The sequence below is a fragment of the Anopheles stephensi genome, chromosome 3 (assembly GCF_013141755.1).
Source record: "Anopheles stephensi strain Indian chromosome 3, UCI_ANSTEP_V1.0, whole genome shotgun sequence".
Classification (NCBI taxonomy): Eukaryota; Metazoa; Arthropoda; class Insecta; order Diptera; family Culicidae; genus Anopheles; species Anopheles stephensi.
The window spans coordinates 5,499,702-5,520,329 of record NC_050203.1 but is presented as its reverse complement, the minus strand read 5'-3'; the positions used below and the strand labels follow the sequence as shown (position 1 = coordinate 5,520,329).

General features: G+C 46.1%; 2 protein-coding genes across 5 annotated transcripts; one reads left to right on the top strand and one right to left on the bottom strand.

The window, feature by feature from the left end:
- Window positions 1–7,302: 7,302 nt before the first annotated feature.
- On the bottom strand, window positions 7,303–16,413 carry LOC118510319. 3 transcript variants are annotated; one of them, XM_036051960.1, is made up of 5 exons: window positions 16,312–16,413; window positions 10,940–11,291; window positions 10,215–10,341; window positions 9,786–10,118; window positions 7,303–8,138 (listed from the first exon to the last, which is right to left on the bottom strand). In XM_036051960.1, exons 2-5 carry the CDS (start codon window positions 11,239–11,241, stop codon window positions 7,413–7,415), a joined length of 1,488 nt encoding a protein of 495 aa, XP_035907853.1. In that variant the 5' UTR covers window positions 11,242–11,291; window positions 16,312–16,413; the 3' UTR covers window positions 7,303–7,412. The 3 variants fall into 3 exon arrangements, with proteins under 3 accessions (XP_035907853.1, XP_035907854.1, XP_035907855.1); XM_036051961.1 differs by lacking the exon at window positions 16,312–16,413 and adding an exon at window positions 13,997–14,150; XM_036051962.1 differs by lacking the exon at window positions 16,312–16,413 and adding an exon at window positions 12,139–13,567.
- A 1,141-nt stretch (window positions 16,414–17,554) lies between these two features.
- Window positions 17,555–20,625, top strand: LOC118510316 (cadherin-89D-like). 2 transcript variants are annotated; one of them, XM_036051956.1, is made up of 5 exons: window positions 17,555–17,652; window positions 17,766–17,940; window positions 18,018–19,914; window positions 19,975–20,306; window positions 20,367–20,625. In XM_036051956.1, exons 2-5 carry the CDS (start codon window positions 17,886–17,888, stop codon window positions 20,528–20,530), a joined length of 2,448 nt encoding a protein of 815 aa, XP_035907849.1. In that variant the 5' UTR covers window positions 17,555–17,652; window positions 17,766–17,885; the 3' UTR covers window positions 20,531–20,625. The 2 variants fall into 2 exon arrangements, with proteins under 2 accessions (XP_035907849.1, XP_035907847.1); XM_036051954.1 differs by lacking the exon at window positions 17,555–17,652 and having other exon boundaries at window positions 17,796–17,940; window positions 18,040–19,914.
- Window positions 20,626–20,628: the final 3 nt, after the last annotated feature.

Sequence of the window (20,628 nt, the reverse complement as noted above, 5' to 3'; positions counted from 1 at the left end):
AGCAGTTGATCAACGGTGAGCAAGAGCTTTTAACCCTTGTGTCTTGGAACATCGCTCGACAAGGGGATGTTGCGCTCTTTTTTTATTTTTTTAGTATATCTACGATTGGAAATTTGCTGATTAAAATATATAATGTCGATTTAAAAAATCAGCAAAATTAGTAGGCCGATAGTCGGTTTTTTGCTAAAAAACGGGTTTGTTCGAATTACGAAAATGTTTATAGGGTAGAAATGAATCATGATGAATTTGTAATGAACTCTAATTAATGCATAAGAATAAAGGACAATTGAATTCACACTCGCAAAGAAACCAGACGTGTTACATCTATCGCAAGACAATCACGATATCACATCCAGTAAAATCTCTACATTTTGGTCCTTCGAACCGGATAGTGTGTCGTGACTTGTATCCTTGTACAATAGTGAATTAGGGCACTACGTGTTACCAATTCTCGTCCAGTTTTGTGCAAGCCAGTTCCGGTTGTACTAGGCTTACGGTGTAGTACAATCATCGCCCCGCTATCAAGGGCACGAACATTGAGTATCCTACTCTACTGTGAAATTCACGATACCCATCCATCGTGAATTCCTTTCGAATCATCGCGTCTGTTCGTTTCAACATCCGTGTGTGGTCACTCTGCATCAAGAGATCGAAACATTCCCACGGAGTGTGCATGTATGTATATGCGTGTGAGTGTAACTTTCGTACATCGTTAGTGCTGTGCTCAGTGATAGAACAATATTGTGAACAATCATTATCACGGACCTTCCTGCCAGCCGATTACTAGTGTGTTTTTGTGTCATCCGTGCTCGCGTGTGAAAGTGAACCGCGTTCCGTCAACGCAGACTTCCGTGAACAATCGTCCTTCTCATCCGCTTTATAGTTCGATAATTGTGTTAGTGGAAGCGTCGCTTTATCCAAGCTTCGGTCGACAACCTCATCACCATCGCGCGCCAATTTCATAGCGTCATCTCACCACCATCTTGTAAAGTAAAGGTGTTGTTACTACTGCAACCGTGCTAAGTGAATCGCGTACTTGGACCTGCGTACAATTTTGCATACAACAAAGCTTTCAGTGCGTATCGAGTGCGAAATATTTCATATTTCACTATGGACAAAAAAATAAAAAATGTGCTGTTGAAGAAAAGGCAATCCGAAGCATATATTGCGCGATTAGAGGATTTTATGTTGAGGTACGATGAAAATCAAGTCGATGAGTTGTCCACATGCCTAGAACAGTTGGACTCACATCATAATAGTTTCATAAACGCGATCGGGAAACTAGAGGAACTAGATGACAAAGAAGATACTATTGAAGCGTGCATCAACGATAGGTGTGATATGGACGAACGTTATAGAAAGTTGCGTGGTTTCTTCCTCAAACATAAACCAATGGAGAACCATACAGTGAACAATTCATTGCTGCTTTCGAGCACCGCAGCTCTAAACAGCTCAAGCACAGTGAACATTCGTCTTCCCAAAGTCGAGCTACCGACTTTCGACGGTGATGATACAAAGTGGTTGACTTTCAGAGATCGATTTGTTGCTATGATCGATTCTTCGCCCGAAATCCCACCGATCATGAAGCTGCAGTACTTGCTCGGTACCTTGAAGGGTGATGCTGCTCGGCCGTTCGAGCACACATCGTTGACGGCTGACAACTATGCCGTAACGTGGAAGATGCTTCTGAAACGATACGACAACAAACGCATGTTGTGTCGCGAGTACTACCGGAGACTACATTTCCTTCCATCGGTGGACGGAACCAACGTGGATGACCTGGCCTCACTCGTGGACGAATTCACGAGAAACGTGAATGGACTTCGGAAACTAGATCAACCCGTGGATTCTTGGGACGTGCCGCTGATAAACATCCTGTTCTTAAAACTGGACTCCGAATCACTATTGGCTTGGGAACGACACTCGTCAACGTCGCCTCAAGATAAGTATTCGGAACTAATCAGTTTTTTACAGGACAGAGTTCACATTCTACGATCAACACTCAACCTGGAAAGGAGCAAGGAGCTGGTTGCGATCACGGTGGCCGGGGTGAAACACAAGTCGAGTGCCGTGGTCAAAGGAACTACATCATCCCCATCACATCGTCGTTCGCAATCCTATGCTGTGACCACAGGGCGTGAGAAGACAGTCGCAGTGAAACCAACATCGTGTTCATTGGGTTGCTCGGACCGACACCCACTGCGCACGTGCCCAGCATTCGATAGAAAGCCGGTGAAGGATCGTCGGGACATCGTGGCAAAGCTGCGGTTGTGTTTCAACTGCCTGTCAATGGATCATCAGGTTCCTGAGTGCAATTCAAAATATTCGTGTCGGTTTTGCAACGCGCGTCACCATACACTGCTGCATATTACATCACCAGCACCAACAACCACACCTTTCGGTCAACCGAATTTTCCGGCAAAAATCAGCATGTCAGCACAATCAGATGAGGTCCAGGAAGGCGACATGGTATTACTAGAAACCGCCATAATCACCATTGTAGACGACCATGGCCAGCAAATCAAAGCACGAGCGCTGCTAGACTCCGGATCTACTTCAAACTTCATCACGGAGTCATTGGCTAAACGTCTGCAAACGCCGCAGAAAAGGGTCAACATCGTCATCACTGGCATTGGTCAAGCAGTACAGCAAGTTAAAAACTCTATCGTGGCTACTATTGAATCTCAAAATCAAGAATTCAGCACTAAAATGGAATTCTTTATTTTAAGGGCACCCACATCAGACATTCCTTCGGCTCCAATTGATGTTTCTTCATGGCAGATTCCTGACGTTACACTGGCTGATCCAAATTACCACACTCCAAGCCAGATCGATGTGGTAATTGGTGGGGAGGCCTTCTGGGAACTGCATACAGGCCGCAAACGAGCACTTGGTCCAGGCAAACCATGGCTTATGGAAACACCGTTTGGCTGGGTGGTTGCCGGAAATGCAACGCACAAGAAAACACCATCCAATAGGACTGCGTTATTGAGTGCCGCCATCGTATCAGAACCACTCGAAGCCATGATACAACGTTTTTGGGAGCTAGAAACTGTTGATGACGGACCAGCATTCTCAGTACAGGAAAATTACTGTGAGGAATACTACACATCAACAGTAAATCGAGAACCTTCGGGCAGGTACGTGGTCAGACTTCCCCGAAATGTTACTAACGGTGCAACCCTGGGTGCGTCACGAGAAATTGCGGATCGGCGCTTGCTGAGCGTAGAACGTCGATTGAGATCCAATCCTGAAATGGCGAAAGCTTACAGTGCATTCATGGAAGCATACGAAAACCTCGGTCACATGAAGAAGCTTGCCGAGCCTGTAGATGATACAATCGAACATTGTTACATACCGCACCACGCTGTCGTCAAAGATTCCAGTACCACTACCAAGGTTAGGGTAGTGTTTGATGCATCATGCAAGACCTCGTCCGGCTACTCCCTCAATGACACATTACTAGTAGGCCCGATTGTCCAAGAAGATCTGTTTTCCATCATCCTGAGATTCCGTACACATGCCATAGCTATAGCCGCTGATATCGAAAAAATGTATCGCCAAATACTACATCACCCCGAAGATCGAAGTTTGCTACGCATACGATACAGAAAATCCACCACAGACCCAATCTCTACTTATGAACTGGCTACAGTAACGTATGGTACAGCATCAGCACCCTTTTTAGCCACCAGAACACTTCAACAAATTGCACGTGATCATCAGCAGAGCTTTCCTGATGCGGTCGATCCTGTTCTGCACGATTTTTATGTCGATAATCTTCTATCTGGAGCAAGCAATATCGCAGATGTGGTAAAAAAAGTAACTCAGATAACTGCAATGCTGAATTCAGCAGGAATGGTGCTTAGAAAATGGGTATCAAACTGTCCAGAGGCATTAGAAGGCATTCCTGCAGAAAATATAGCAATACAATCCGTTCACGAGCTAGAAGATCACTCCGTCTCAACATTAGGCTTGGTTTGGGAGCCAAGAAACGACGCATTTCGGTTTCAAGTAGATTTACCACCTCCACCAATGTCGTTAACCAAGCGCCAAGCATTATCATTCATCGCGAAGATCTTCGATCCACTCGGGCTACTGGGGCCCACCATAATCATTTCAAAAATGTTTATGCAACGTCTATGGACTCTGAAGAGGAACGGAACGGCGTTTGATTGGGATAGCACGCTGCCACCACAGCTTCAGGAGGAGTGGAATCAATACCATCAAGGAATATTCCGATTGCGAGAGGTCCGAGTACCTCGATTCGTCTCACTGGTGCAAGCACGTAGCGTTCAACTACACATGTTTGCAGACGCATCACAGTCAGCTTATGGAACATGCGGGTACATTCGTGCAGAAACGAAGGAGTATGTTTCAGTACAACTAATAACGGCAAAATCTAAAGTCGTATCGTTGACAAATACGCATTCAATAGCAAGATTGGAACTTTGTGCCGCAAGGTTAGCCACACAACTCTACAAGAAGATCATCAACGCAACGAGATTCAACATCAAGGTGTATTTCTGGACTGATTCCACCACGGTACTATACTGGTTGCAATCACTGCCGAGTCGCTGGAAACCGTTCGTGGCTAATCGTGTTGCACAGATTCAACGGGACACCGACGGTATGAGCTGGAAGCACGTCCCTGGAAGGGACAATCCTGCAGACGATTTATCACGTGGTATAAAAGCTGAGGATCTGATCAATCGACACCGGTGGTGGAACGGGCCACATTGGTTGGCACAAAATGAAAGCAATTGGCCAACGTTTATTCCGTCTAACGATGAAGGTGAATTGGCAGATGAAGAGCGGAAGGCTACTCAACCCATCAATTGCACCTCTATCGCACGAGCCTTCTCCAACACACTCTTCGCTAGGTATTCAAGTTACCACAAACTTCGCCGTGTGGTAGCATACATATTCAAATACGTGCGGTGCCTGAGAACCAAGGCATATTCTTCACAACATCCAAAGGGGTGTCGTGCCGAAAACAAACGAGATGTAGCTGATACAGATATCGTCGAAGCAACCATCACAACTGAAGATCTTCATCAAGCCGAAATCGCCCTATGTAAACTCGCCCAACAAGATACGTTCGACGACGAAATCCACGCCTTAACAACAGGAAGACAGGTATCCCGAGCATCAAGACTGAAGTGGCTGAGACCATATTTGGACGAAACAGGAGTGCTTCGGGTTGGTGGCCGGCTGGGCAACATGACAGCATCGCATTCGGTTAAACATCCCATCGTGTTAACTGCCACCCATCCTATGGCAGTTCTCTTAGCAACAGCATATCACCTCCGGTTATTACATGCCGGACCGCAACTTTTGCTAGCAACGCTCCGACAACGATTTTGGGTGATAGGAGGAAGAAGTCTAGTGAAATCAATCTACCATCGCTGTCTTCAATGCTTCAAGGCCAAACCAACATTAGTCCAACAAAGTGTTGCAGATCTACCGGAGTCAAGAGTGACCCCAACCAGAGCATTCTCCGTTTGCGGCGTTGACTACTGTGGGCCATTATTAATCAAATCAAATGTTCGGAATCGCGGTCCAAGCAAGGCGTATATTGCAATTTTCGTCTGTTTCTCAACCAGAGCTGTACATATTGAATTGGTGAGCGATTTGACAACAACCGCATTTCTATCAGCACTTCGTCGCTTCGTAGCACGCAGAGGAATGGTGAAGGAGCTGCACTCAGATAACGCTACAACGTTTAAAGGAGCAGCAAATGAACTACATCGTATCTACAAAATGCTGAAGCAGAATGAGGAAGATCGTAAATCCATCTTCAATTGGTGTGCGGAGAACGGCATGATATGGCGTTTCATACCACCGCGAGCTCCCCACTTCGGCGGGCTCTGGGAAGCAGCGGTCAAATCAGCGAAACATCATTTACTGCGAACCATAGGGACAACAAGTATAACCTACGAAAATATGCTTACATTGTTAACACAGATCGAATCCTGTTTAAACTCGCGACCCTTAGTTCCAATGTCAGAAGATCCGTGTGATCTTGAAGTGCTCACACCAGGCCATTTCCTCATCGGAGGTAACATGCAATCTGTTCCCGATATTGATTACACTAACATTGCGTCTAATCGTTTAAACGAGTATCAGTTAGTGCAACGCTATGTACGATCTATTTGGCAACGATGGCAAAGGGAATATACACAACAATTACAAGCACGATCGTCGTTCGGTAGCAGGTCAGTAGTTGAGCTTAAAGAAAATCAGTTAGTCCTTATACGAGAAGATAATGCTCATCCCACCGAGTGGCCAAAGGGGCGCATTGTTAAACTCCATCCCGGCAAGGACGACGTCATCCGTGTCGTCACTTTACGAACGGCACCTAACAAGTACATCGTGCGACCGACAGCACGACTAGCATTGTTACCTACTACCTCACCTGAATAATAATTCGAACACGTTTGTTTATTAATTACTCTAAAGAATTTCATTCTTGGTGGCCGGAATGTTCGAATTACGAAAATGTTTATAGGGTAGAAATGAATCATGATGAATTTGTAATGAACTCTAATTAATGCATAAGAATAAAGGACAATTGAATTCACACTCGCAAAGAAACCAGACGTGTTACATCTATCGCAAGACAATCACGATATCACATCCAGTAAATTCTCTACAGGGTTTATCTTTTTCCGAAGTTTTTTACATGACAAGCACAACTGGTTAGTCAGCTGTCATTTCGACCCTTGGCCCTAGAAAGTTGTTATTCTTCAGAATCGATTTTCGCGTAGTTTTCGGTTCAAATCAGAAATGATTTAACGGGTAAATCTTACCTTTAAAGTGAAGTGAAATAACAAAAAACCTCCATCTACCAACATTCAATGGCCAATGAATATCGAAATGATAATTGCCTCAAGCTTTATTTGAAGCGCTTTGGGAGCATCAACATCATGTGGCAATTTTCCTTAGCCAAATTGGTTTTGAAACGGCTTTGAAGAAAATTTCTGTAGTATTTCCCAGCACACGCAACACAGTCTGGGCGAAAGCATAAGGGTTAACTGTCGCGCATTTTCTCCCAAACTACTAAACCTTCAAAAAGAGAGCAAGCGTGTGAGAGAGTGCGATGAGAAATACGGTCTGAACAGTGGGATGCTGCGAGGAAAAAAAATAGTTTCCAATATTTTGCTGCGGAATTCCATGTCCATGTCTATTTGATATTATCCGGAAGTATATTAAACATATCATTCTCAACAATTTTTTTTCTACGACTCTAAGGCACTTACCTTAGCCTCGAGTAAGTAACAAAACAACACTCCCCATAGCTATTATGCTAAACACACGTAATAAATATTTATTCCAAGTTTTATAAGTCACACAGGTAGTATAATCATCGTGTCATTCGATATTTACAAAGCCTCCTTCTTCTAGCCCGTTCAGGCCTCCTGCTCGAAGCTGTGCCACACCGAAATCGGCGAACCCTTGTACAGGATCATCTTCCGCCATTGATCCTCCATGGCCGGGTTGGACTGGCGCGACTTTGGTCCCAAAAATACCGTCCCCAGGCGCGTCTTCTTGCCCATCTTATTCTTAGCCGCCAGTGCCACTTTAATGGAAAGATTCTCCAATCCGGCCTCGCCGCACAGCGGCACCACCACGGTACAATCGTCCACGTTCCACCGGCTGGAAAGGGCCGGTCGGAATGGGTCCGATTTCCAGCTAGCTGCCAGAATCTGGTGCTCTAGCACCGTCGTCTTGAGGTACACCTTTTCCGCGACGGACTCAAACTCTTCCTTCACCTTGATGCCGCAGCGCATCTTCGCGACCGAGATCTTCAAGCACAGACCCTTGTGGTTTTTGTCCTTATTCTTAACGCTGCGCACAATCTTTCGCACGTCGAAGCTGAAGCGGTTTTTGTTCGCGTTCGTGGTGGGCACCGGTGAACCGTTGGAGTAAGCGCGCCGCGTCTCGAACGGTGTCACCTTTGGCGCATCCGAGCTGCCGGAAGAGAATGACAGTGGGGAGGTCGGTGGGGGCGAGTACGGGCCATCGATGTTGAAGCTGCAGTCCTCGCGCGCTGAAGCCTTCGTGTCGATGTGCACCTCGGTGTAATCGCACAGCTGCAGTGTCACCTCCACCTGACCTCGGGGACTGCTTTGAACCTGGAAGGGAGAAACAATCAGAACCGAGCGCCTTAGCGAGTTCGCCGATATTGTTTTAATTTTCTAGGGCAACTCCACACCGAAACTCTTTTGTGTTCCATCCGTTAAGTTGGTAAATGTGTGTTGCACTGTTTTAAAACGTATATTTAAATTCAGCTCCACCACTTGTCGGTGCTGTTGGCGCTCCGCACAACATTAAGGTTAACACCATGCACGGTTTAATTATCGCCGAAACGTACGATCGTTTAGACTTCATTATATTTTTACCTATTTTAATTTAATTAATCAGCATCGAAAAATCTTCGCCTCTATCTCTCTCTCCCCGCACTAAAATGCTACCGATTTGAAAGTGCGCCATTTTAAGATTTAATTACGATCGGTGCTTCTACGTCTGGTACTCCTCGTGGTGTGGTAAGCTTTAAAATTTTGAATAAAACAAAAACTGTATGACGCGTTACTGTTTGACGCCTTACTTTCTCCTATTGAGCTTGGGCCTTTTTCCATCGCACAACGTTTGAGTAGTGTAAGCGGAAGCGAGCAAAGGCACGTTTTTCTCCATTAATCTGATCCACACAATGCACAATGCGAACCAACGGAAGATATTAATTCAAAGATTAAGCTAAAGTGGCTCTTGAGCACCTGACTCAGTTGAGGATTAGTATATCGTTTAGAAAAGTGATTGGGAAAGTTAATAGAGACGAACGTTAGTCAGCTTCAGGAAATAAACAACTGAAGATCAAGCAAGATAATTAGATTTAAATCATGCAAAGCCATACTCCAGGATCTAGTTTTATGCAGCTACTTCTGTTGCGCTACGTTCTAAAACATTAACGAAATCGTTCCCACCGACAGCGCCCAATCAACTTATCACCTTCATACGCCTATGACGTCGCCATTTTAGGCACCTTTCCCAAGCTTCGCTCACACTTTTCCCGCCAAAGGGTGCCCGGTCCCGATGAAAGTCCCGCCACGGTAATTGTGAGTCCTTCGGTATGCAAGTCTGTTCACACCTAATTATTGGTAGCGATCTCACGTGGTGGAACATGAAATTACGTGGATCGCTTGCCCGGGTTCCAGGGCCTGAGGTGTTTAATGAGCTTGTTTGCATTCGGTGTGTTCGTTTTAAATGTACAAAAAAATGATAAAATGATGGCTTCACCCGCACAACCCGTAAGGTAACAGATGTGAAGTAATCGGTTTTCGCTTCCTTAAGTGGTAGCTCGCCCGTTGCCGGCAGGCTCGCAGACAGGCTTTGTAGTGAACCGTATCGATTTGGTATCGAATCATCCACTAAGCGCACAGAAGAAATGCACACGCCGAGCGGTTTAACACGAACACACGAGGTCTGGGGGGGGTCTTTGGGCGAGAGATGATTATGATTTGCACACTGGCTCAAGTCAGCCTGCCCAAACCCAACGGTTCCGTGCAGAACCATTAATTTGGACACACTTTCCATTTCCGTCGGTCGGTGATGCCTTGCCCGTAAGCAAGCGGTGGGAACTAATCTAATGTCTAATCCCGCGTTAGCGTTACGCATAAAGAGTGAGAGTTTTTGGGGCCGTCATACTCTGTCTTGTAACAAGCGTAAAATATGGTCCGATCCCAAGACAAGAGCATAGCCAAACATTCATCCCCGCGAATACTTACGGTGATACGCGATTCGGCCGACGGTGTAATGGTAATGTCTTTGATCGGCAGCCACAGCTCCTCGGTGGTGAAGATGGGCGGATGCTTCCGGCTTCCCGTTTCGCCCGCGCTGATAAAACACTTTGGATCGAGAAAGTACGTCACCGAGCCGATATTGCGCTGGCTTTCGCTCGTCGTAAGCCGCTTCAGGTTTTGCTTCTGGTCGAAGTTGGCGTTCTTCTCCGTGGCCGGCTCGATATCCTTGACCAGCTTGCCGATCACCGGCTTATCCTTCAACCGTTGGCTGCCCTGCCGGATGAAGGTCATCGTTTTGCTTTTGAGCGTTGACGTGTACTGGAAGGGGCGAAAACGAAAATACGTATTATTAACAACTTAGCCCCGACATGTTGCTGATGATGATGGGATGTGTGTCCGCGGGTGCATACTTACCCCGGGCGGAAGCTCCAGCAGGGCGAACACGGTAAAGACGACAAAGTTCCCGTTGAAGATCTTCTCCGGAAGTGATTGGGCCGTGGTGTCCTTCTGCTTATCGCTCTTTTTCACGCGAAATGAGGACCTAAGGGTAAGGGAAAGACAATTAAATGAAATCATTTTTAATTACGGCACAATGTAGGGTTATCTTCATAGCTAATCGAGTCTCTCAACTAATACCCTTCAAAAGCTTTCTTCTAATACTAACAAGCTTATTTTAGTACTTATAAGCTTTATTACATTCCTCTAGAAAACAACTACAGAATTAATTTCACTATTTTCCTTTTATTATACGTTTTACGAAAAAAATATATTAATTAAGTTTATTAAGTTTATCATTCTCATCGCCCGCAAAAAACTAGTTTGTTTCGGAAGCAAACGAATTCGAACCCCAAAAGCTTCCGGAAGCTTAATTTCACACAGAGCTTTTAAAATTGTTTACCACTGACATGCGACGGTTGGGCAACCGCTGTAAACGAACCGCGGATGTACCGCTGTACAAACTAAACCAGTTTCTCATTTGAGACCATTTTTACAAGCTTTGCGTGACGGTAAACTTCGTAGAAGCGTAAACAAAACAACATTAGACATTCTGGGAATTTGATGTTGCTATTAATAGTCCACTGAATTGTTTTAAACATTCACAAAAGCTCCATTTGCGTCAACACAAAATTTTAACTTACTTGTGCGTAGTTACCAGCGGAAACCGGAACGTCTCGTTGAACTCGGGCCACGAGTTGCTCTGTATGGTTGAGTCGAATTTTATCGCCCCGGGAAACAGCTTCACCTTCACCATGAACCCCTCGACGCTTTTTAGTCCAAAATTGCTCGGCAAATGGCGCGCCCCGATCAGCTGCACATGAAGCTCCGGTGCGGACGAGCCGGAATCGTTCGTTTCGTTCGAGCCGTTCGAGCAGTTGGGATGGAGCGCGAGCTTAAATCCCACCACCGGCTCAACCGGCCCATTGTTGTTCAATCGGCTCATTTTTCACCATTCCTGCAAATCCCAATCCACTCTGCTAAAGACGCTACAAGCTGTGGAGTAGAATAGCGTGGAGAGATACAAATATTTTAGACCGCAAAAAATGCTCACAGTAACGATCGTTGGGGGGGTAAGCTAATCGAAGCACGTGCGATTGTTACTCGCGGACTTAAGGTCGATCGTCTGATGAACTCATGTGCGTTCTTGATCGACCCGTGCACAACAGCCTCCCACTATGGCTTCCGATGACTCATATAATGGGGAATTGTTTAGCACCTTTGGGGTAAGCAGTCGGGCCGAGGTTCGAACACTGATTATAAATTCATTAAACGATCATCACCAAGATGTGTCACTACGGGGTGTGAGGTCATGTCATGGCTACGGTGGCTACCTAAGCTGTTTCACACTCACAAAGCACCCTCACGCGTAAAGTCACATTCCTGGCTCGCGCACTCTCCTTTCCTCTCTCTCTCTCTACAGCTTTGGCTGAATTTTCACATTTGGCGCGAGGGTCCAAATTAGTTTTTAACATGCAAAACACTCCCTCCGCGCAGCGTCCTTTTACTTTCACCCAGTCATCAATCTACACCAACGTATCAGCCGCACCAATCATGGCCGTACAAAGTTTCTTCAACCTTTTTCCACATTGACACACGGCTGTATCAATACTTCCATCGAACTGGGCTTGGGCAAAAACAAACAACCCCCCCGGTACAAGTTGCTGACGACGTCACGGTTAGGTTTCTAATCACTCGCTCACACGGAGACACCGTCGCGGTCGTGCTGGATCACCTGTAAGGGCTCGTTACTTGACTGTTACACAATTCATCTTACGCACGCTTCCCATCGGTCACACCAGCTCGATGTGGAGTAACCGTACCACCGGTCGTTGCTGTTTACCTCGTGTGCTGAGAATCTGGCATGGCACCGCGAATCTCACACGCGGTTGATCTACACCGGATACGCCACAGAATTTGCTCTTGTTGTACTTCCCGCTCAGATCAAAGCAAGAGAACGGCCGATCGTTGCTAAGTTTTGCATCTGACAGTTACTACTAGCACAGTGTCGCCACCGAGGAAGGCGGTAGCCTTTTGTGCCTTTTGAATGCCGAGTGTCTACTGATGTACTTGAGCTAAATCGGATCAGATTTCACACAGCGCTCTTGAGAGCTTTGGACAGGTGATGCAGGGTTGTCTAGAAAGATCGATCTTGAGAACTTTAAAACTAGCTTGAGAATGAAATGGGCGAGCCGTAGGTATTGAAGTCTTCAAAGCATTCCCACACCAAAGATCGAACATAAAAACAAAATTCCTGCGATCATCATTTCCCGCCCAAGATCACATCACTCAGAACCCTGCTCTAAACGTTGCTTAGATTCTCGATCGAGATAAAGAACGACGAGACTAGCACCTCGAGATGCGGTTCAATTGAGCCGAGTGCACTTAGCAGGCCCACAAAACAATTGATCATCACCGCATGGAAGTCGTGTGTTGATGCATTTTTACAGCTCGAGTATCTCTCTCTCTCTCTCACACACACATAATCCTCCAATTTAGCATAGACGCCGTTTTCCTCCTTCGGTACTGATCGTGTGTCTCGTGTGAGAATGATCGTGAGCACCAACTCGATCAAGGATTGTCTGGGTCGGAATTGTACTCCGGCAGCCCAATGAGCCTTGTCGGCCTGCTGATGGCTGAGGCACTTTGTCAGACAAACAGCTCGATATCTTGAAGCGTATCTTCGCACAGTCACGATGCGAAAAATCGGTGCAAAGTGATCACGTTTCAAGCGATTCTACCAGAAGCAGAAGCATTGTACAGTGCTGGCTCGAGTAGCTACGAATGCCTTTTCCTTCTCCTGTACGTGACGCAATGTAACGCCCGTGAACGTCGCGTTGTCACTACCCTGTCGTACAGACAGCGCTCCCAAGATGAGTTCATCCATTTTCGAAGCCCGACGGGAGTCCGTTGTTTGAATAATTAATTGACTCCATTTAAGAATGAAAGGTTCTACGCTTCACAGATACCCATCAGCACCGCCAATGATGCGAGTAAACGATTTGCAACACATGCTCAAATGATCGTGTTGGTGGTGTTGGTGGTGGTGCTGATGTTCCCCAAACGCAAATGCATCAGACACAGACGGTGGCTGCGGTTTTTGCATACACGGAACGATAAAAGAGGTCAGTGCCGGTTTTGACACTGGGCCACCAGCTCCTGCGCCGTCCAATTGCCGTTGATTACTGTTTCGTACACTTTTCTATTACATCGCACTTCACAGCAAGCGTCGGCCTTGAGCACTGAGGTTAAAGCCGCCTTGGAGTGCACTCGACGTTTCTTATCATTCATTTTGCACACTGCGAGTGTCTTTGTCGTACGAGCGACCCACCTTCGATCACCGGGCACCGGGTACCGGGTATGTTTAATATTCAAATTTGCTTGCTGTCAACGACGGACAGCTGATTTTCACGCTCACACAACACCCACCACTAGCGCGACTTTTCCACATGAAGCTGCCTTCAATAGGATGTTCAATTGTCACATATCTTGTGCAGACCCTGGACAGTATGTTGCACTTTCAAAAACCCGGCACTCTACAGCTCTCCGACAGATGGCATCACCGGGCTATGGCCTGTCCGCTTCACGAGCAGGAATTGGAACCATTATCCAATTGACGGTACCAGGATTAAGATTCGCTCGGGTTCAGCCTTAAGCTGAATGCGTTAGACTGATGCGAAGGGCGAACAAGAAACACTCACCACGAATGTGGCGCACGCAAAGGTGTACGCTACGCGGTGTGCGTCGACCGAGATGAATTCCGCAAGTTTTTTCGCGTACTAGCTAACTGATACTGAGCGTCGTCGCCGTTTAGTAGAAGTCGTGCAGCGTCGTCGCTGGAACCGTGCTGAATGAGAATGGTGGAGAGAGCATTTGAATGCGTGAGAGAATCGTCGGTCCAAGCGGGAGAGCATGGTCCATTGAGAACTGGATCCGACCCGGGAGGCTTGCTTTGCCTGAGGATCTTCAAGTGAATATCTGTGCTCATCTTTGGTTCTATTTTCTTACAAAAGTTTTATAAAATTTTATGATGAGTAATTCAATGGATTCTACTATACTCGATTTCAAACTTCAATCGAAAGCTACTTCCTTTAGTGATTTTTTTGAACGTGAATTTGTTATGCGTTTCAAACGCCCCTCGTCAGAGGCTTCAAACCAGTCCGGGCATGATGTCATGGCATGCAGCTTGTTTTGCACCTTTAACTTATCATCAATCTTGCCTGTGTTCCATCAATGACTTCCCTGGCCGTGCTTTGCTAATACATCCGAGAACGTTCCTTATCGTGCCTTATCATCGGCCACAGATTGCAAACGTTGATTGTCCAACGTGTTTGCTTGCTTGGCGTTGGAGCTTTTGCCCTCAAGCACACGAAGAGCAAATAAAAGCTGCAATCCAATGGCCCTTTCAAAAAAAAGCAGTCACTTTCGTCCCCAAATAAGCGAAAGTGTTTGTGTGAAGCGAACAAAACCAAAGACGGTCGGCTACTCCCATCTTCGGTGTATTGTACTGGCGGGACGTGTTGGCCATCCAACCATCCATCCATCCCGAACCGGACGCCCGTAGCCATAAAACATCCGCAAATACATTCTTCCGTTTGTTTTATCCTTCCAACGCACCAATGAGGGGGAGCCAAAGGATGGGGATGTTAAAAATAAACTAAACGATATCAAAGGCATCATCGGCAGGGCACATGCTGACGTTATGACGTACGGTGCGGGATTTTATCTGCCTTCATTTACCCTGCTAAATGAAACAAGGCCCGTTTGGCGACCATCGGCTCGCTCGGCCCCATCCAGACCATCCAGGATACAAGGATTAAAATCCTTTCCTGGAATGAGCCGTTCATTAGGTTAGGGTTAAGGTCAACACACACAAGCGAGAGTGTTTTGTGGGCAAAAGGAAATAGGCCGTGTGGCTAACTCTCAACAACAGCCTCAACTGCAATGACACAACACTCTGACGCACTGGTTACGTCCACCGGATGTAGTGGCGGACTGTGTAGGATGACACCCCGATGCACCGTGTCTGTTCAAGCACTGAGTCATCCAGATGAATACCCACAATCCATATTCGTGAAGTGGAGTGAAGTTTCTTTATCATCGAAAACACCTCTCTCCACATTTAACGGATCGATTGGCGGAGCTAAATCTTTAATGTGTGTATGTGTCCGTACCACGACGACGTAACGAACGACAGTTTTGTGTCATTTTCAAATTCTATATTCCACCGCTAGTAACAGCCTGTAAATTACCACTCCAAACATATGCAACATGTCGCCGCCGGTTGATGAAAAATAAATGCTTGCCACATGCGCCTCCATCCATCGCATTTCATTTCTCACGCCGTTACGGTTCCGATGTGGTGTTCTCCCTGCGTGCGGGCCAAGTTGCGGGCTAGGCGGCTCGAGGTTTGTTTACAGTGTGCGCGACAAGCCACATGATGCTCGTTAAACGTCAGGCGCACCCCATGGAGCCGCCGTTAGGCTTCTATTTTTAAGAGCAACCTTCAGGAACATGCTGCACGCGGAGATGAGCCACGTTATTTGACAAGCCACACACACAGACAGACACAGGGAGAATGTGGCTCAACCAGGGGTAACGCTTTTTTTTATCACTGCTCAGGCAAGCTTCATTTTGGGGCGCATCCATCTGCTGTTTTACGCGGCTGATAACGCGAACCCGTGGCGTGGTCAACTGGAGCACACCTTGGGCGTTTCGGTAGGTGATGAAACCGTTCCAATAGCAATTTACCACCGACTACTCGGGCCCCCTGTTTGTTTACTCATCGGTTTATCGATCGAGTGATAAAGCGAGTGTGTTGGGACCAGATTTCAGCATCTTGTGGACTTTTTTCCCAACGATTGGCAGGATAAATGCGTACTCGTTCTACTATCTTCCACTATCCGGCACTGGCTTTGTCGCCCATTGTTTTGACGTTGGACGAATTCGAATCATGTTCAGGACACTCAAACAAAACACAGCTATCGTTTCAGCAACAGCACCACCTTTCGTTTACCTTGCACACACAGTAGAAACGCTGCACTTTCGAAAACTGTCCCGCCCGTCTTGATAGCCGGCACACGACAAAATACAAATCGTTGAAAAATGCTGCCAGTGGCTTCACTATGGGGCACTGTGGAGCATACCGTGGTCGTAAAGCAGGTTCTAAAAATAATTGTTTAACATATAGGAAGTATAAATGGTTGCATTTGAAACCCTCTTTTTGTTGCATGGATCGAACAGACATTTGTTGAAGGTCAACATAAATTTAAAATGATATCGGTCGTGAAAATTGAAAAGACCGCAGTATCAATTTGATAAACAGTATAGCAATTTGAAACCAATTTTATGAACCTACTTTAATAGAGGACTTTTTATTTTAAATTACGATCACCAAGCAGCCCATTGTGCTATATTTGCTTGTGTGAACGATATCAATTATCACACACTCTAGCGTACAGCTTGCGCACGTTATGTTTGACTGCGTGTGATGATTACAGGGGTGGTGCATGTGTTGTTGTGGTGTGTCGTCTTATCGGTTTGATGTTAATTTTGAGATGCTTTATACTAACAAAACACTCAGCCAATAAAGTTACGAAAAGTTCTGAATGAAAGTATTACTAAGCAAATTCAAATTAAAATATCGAATATTGACAAAAGTGGAGAAACATATAGTCAACAACCCTGTTAAAATTGTCGTTCGTGTGTGTTTCACACTATAATAGTTTTTTTTTAGTAACATAAGCTTGGAGTTTACAAGCATCCAAACTTATTAGAGCTAATTTTTTCTCGCAAAACAAGACCGGGTGGGGCGAGCTTTCATGAATTAAGTGAATAGAATTGTTTTTTTAAACAAACATTACAATATCAGACAGGTCTCTCTTATCTGTATCGTTATATCACTACAGAGGTGCGATTCACCCATAACAAGCAACAACATGAGTAATCCGATCAAGTGGGCACAATGTGCAAACAGCTCGATCGAAACTTAATAACATTCCAACAACATGGAGTAGACAAGCCACCCAATGGATTGAGCTGATGTACCGTTCCAAGGTTGCAATAAAATTCTATCCTGTCCTTGCTATCAGCTATCCTAAGGGATAGTGGTGCAATTAAGGGGTTTAGATCGTAGTGACTTACTAAGACGTACTAAGCGCAGCTTAAGACAAGCACCAGTTATTCGCTATACGTAATCTCACCTTCTAAAGCAATAAATTTGTCATTAGCATATAGAATTTCACGAGGGACATTTTAATCAAACCATGCATCGGACAAGATAACTCAATTAGCAAAGAAGGTCGGAGGTTTGCATTTTTTTCTCACCAGCCTAGTGTGCGGTACCGTCTTCTGCGAGGTATGATGCTTTCACCTCATTATAAAAAATCACCAACAACCACTTGATAATGCACGATAAGATAGTGCCACTCGAAGAGTGAAGGAATAGATGCTTTTGTTCTTCGATCACAGCATTCCGAGCAGGTGCAACGCAACACCTGCGTTCAGTTTGATTCCGATGCAGGAGTGCTAGTGGTTCGGTACACTATTCGCGCCATCGTGGCTCTCTGGACGGAGCACCTGAACCTGAAGATGTTACTGTCGCTGTCGGTGCTGCTGATTTGCTTCCGTGTGTACGCAACGCAAGGTAAGTTGACCGGATGTTGTGCCGAAGGAGCTTCCGTCACCGATAATCTTTGTGGCAACTTCATCACCGCGCTGCAGATTGCTCTTCTCCAACGTTCAGCTTTTCGTCGTACTTAAATCCCGACCTGTTGGATCTGACTATACCGCCAAACACCGTGATTGCCAGCTTTCCCGTCGAACATGTACAATCGGCCACTGTCCCAATGCAGGGCACCTACGTCGCAGCCAAGACCGATGGGACGAGCCTACAGTTTCTGACAACGGAAGCTTTCGCACGGTACGAAGAGCACGAAATACAGGAAGTCATCATCATTGAAGTGTATTACCAGTGCAGCACCGGATCACGGACAGGCATCTACAGACAATTTTTGAAGCTGGCCAACAATCATGCACCTCGCTTTCTGCAGGAAACATACGAAGCGCTAGTGCCTTTGCCGCTACCGAAACACTTTGACGTTTCACCGTTCATTGCTGACGGAGCCGGCATAATGGCGCGAGACATCGATTTGAAAAACAATACCGTCACGTTTAGCTTACCGGCGAACGATTACGTGCTGATTGAGAGTTATGCTGTAAAAGACGATCCAAAGCAGTTTAAGGCGGTGCTTCGGTTTAAGGAGCAAGTGCTAAAGCTGCCAAACAAGCTGGAACTTACTGTGACGGCAACCGATGCGGGAGTGCCTCAAAAATCGAGCCAAGTCAGTGTCGTGATCGAACCGGACCTGTCCATCGTGTATGACGATCCGCCGGAATTTAAAGAAACCTTCATCAACAGAACAATCGAAAACGGTCTTCTTCTGCGGCTGGAACTGATTCCCGGTACGGAAACGAGCGATGTGCTGTACAGCGTTGAAGGGACGGATGCTGAATTCTTCACCCAAACCGTCTGGGATAACAACACTGGAATTGATTTGAAAGTGGTCGATCTGCAGGCCGTTCCTAAGTCGAAGGCCTTTCTCAATGTGGTTGTTGTGGCCCGACGCACTCAGCTGCAAAAGACTTCTTGCGTAATATTGCTGGACATCCCACCGGAAAGCATTCCGGAACCACCCACCGCAACGGTGCAGAAAGTGTTGAGTGTTTTGCATCTAGCAGAAATGGCCACCCATCAAGACATATTTCCACTTGTGATTGACCGCTGCATGTACAGCATACAATCGCAAACTCCTGGTGAATATTTCTTCATACCCGACGCAACAACTTCCCTCGCCTCTCATGAATTTGATCGTGAAGATGGCGAATTGTTCGCTGGTTTGGATTTTCCCCAATTTTGGATTGTTTTGAAGCTGACATGTCCCACCGCATCGACGATAGAAACGCAATCGAACAACAACGCCACGGTTCGTTTGGGTCCGATGAACGATATCGCATTTGCAACCGATCTTACACATCTCCACATCATCGTCGATGACATCAATGACAACAGTCCGGTATTCACATTCCCGGCAAATAATGCAAGGTACGCGTTTCCATCGCCTCAACTATCGCGAAAGCTTCTGCCCGACCAGTTACTCACCGTCCAGGCAACTGATCTTGACGAGGGGATTAATGCCGTCATTCGCTATTCGTTAGCAACGAACGATCACTTCGATATCGATCCTCACACGGGTGTCATTTTCCCTCTTAAATCGGCGTTCGCCAGTGAGGAAAGTGTCACGATCAAGATATTTGCTACCGATCGCGATGGAGCTGAGGATGGCAATACTTCGACAATGAAGCTCCGGGTCCACAAGGTAGGAGATGATCAGCTGGTAGCACTGACAGTGCGGGATACAGATCCGGATGCATTCGAAAGAACGCTGAAGGAGATTAGCGTCAAGGAGGGCATTCAAATGGAAACGATCAGGAGCGTGTTTTCTGTTGATGGAGATACGAAAAATCGAAACAGCCGTTCAACCGCTTCGCGATACACAACATCCGCCATCGTATATGCCTTTAAGGAGGATCAACTTCTAAATCACGATGATCTGAAAGGGTAAGATAGCAAGCAGTGTAGAGTTATGAAGAACTACAAACGTTCCGTTCTATTTTACAGAGTGTTTGAAGCTTCAGAAGCAAATATCACGGCTGAGGTATCGAGGATAAATGAACTCTATGGTGGGCCAACAACGATCGTCAATGCCGACACCACTGTGATCTATCCGTACATCATAATAGCTGCATTTTTCGGCACTCTTGCTGTCGCAATGGCTGCGGCAGCGTTTTACTATCGATCCAAAACACGTCAACAAGCAGGCCTGGTGGACGATTCACCGTTTTCGCGATCATCAGACGGGTCTGATGCAGTCATCGTGGAAAACGGACAAAACATTTCTTCGAGCACACCGCCGATGGAAACTCACAAAATATCCGAAGTGATGTTAACCGGTTAGTGGAACCTCATGCAAACCTCATCACACTCAACTAACTGATACTTTCCAATCGCAGGATCGGTGGACAATCCACGTTCGCTTAGCGAGCTGTTGGCTGCGGCTAAAGATAAGGAGCATGGGGATGATAATGCGGAACCGACGCCACCCACTCAACAGGAACGCAAAAAAAGTATAAAGTTCAATGAAAGTGTTGAACGGATTGAGGTATTCGATGTTTAGCATGTAATTTATATGATAATGGGGCTGATTATAACGTCCATGTTAAAATGTACATAACTATTCTCTAATAAATTGAAAACTCTTTTAAATAAAAACTT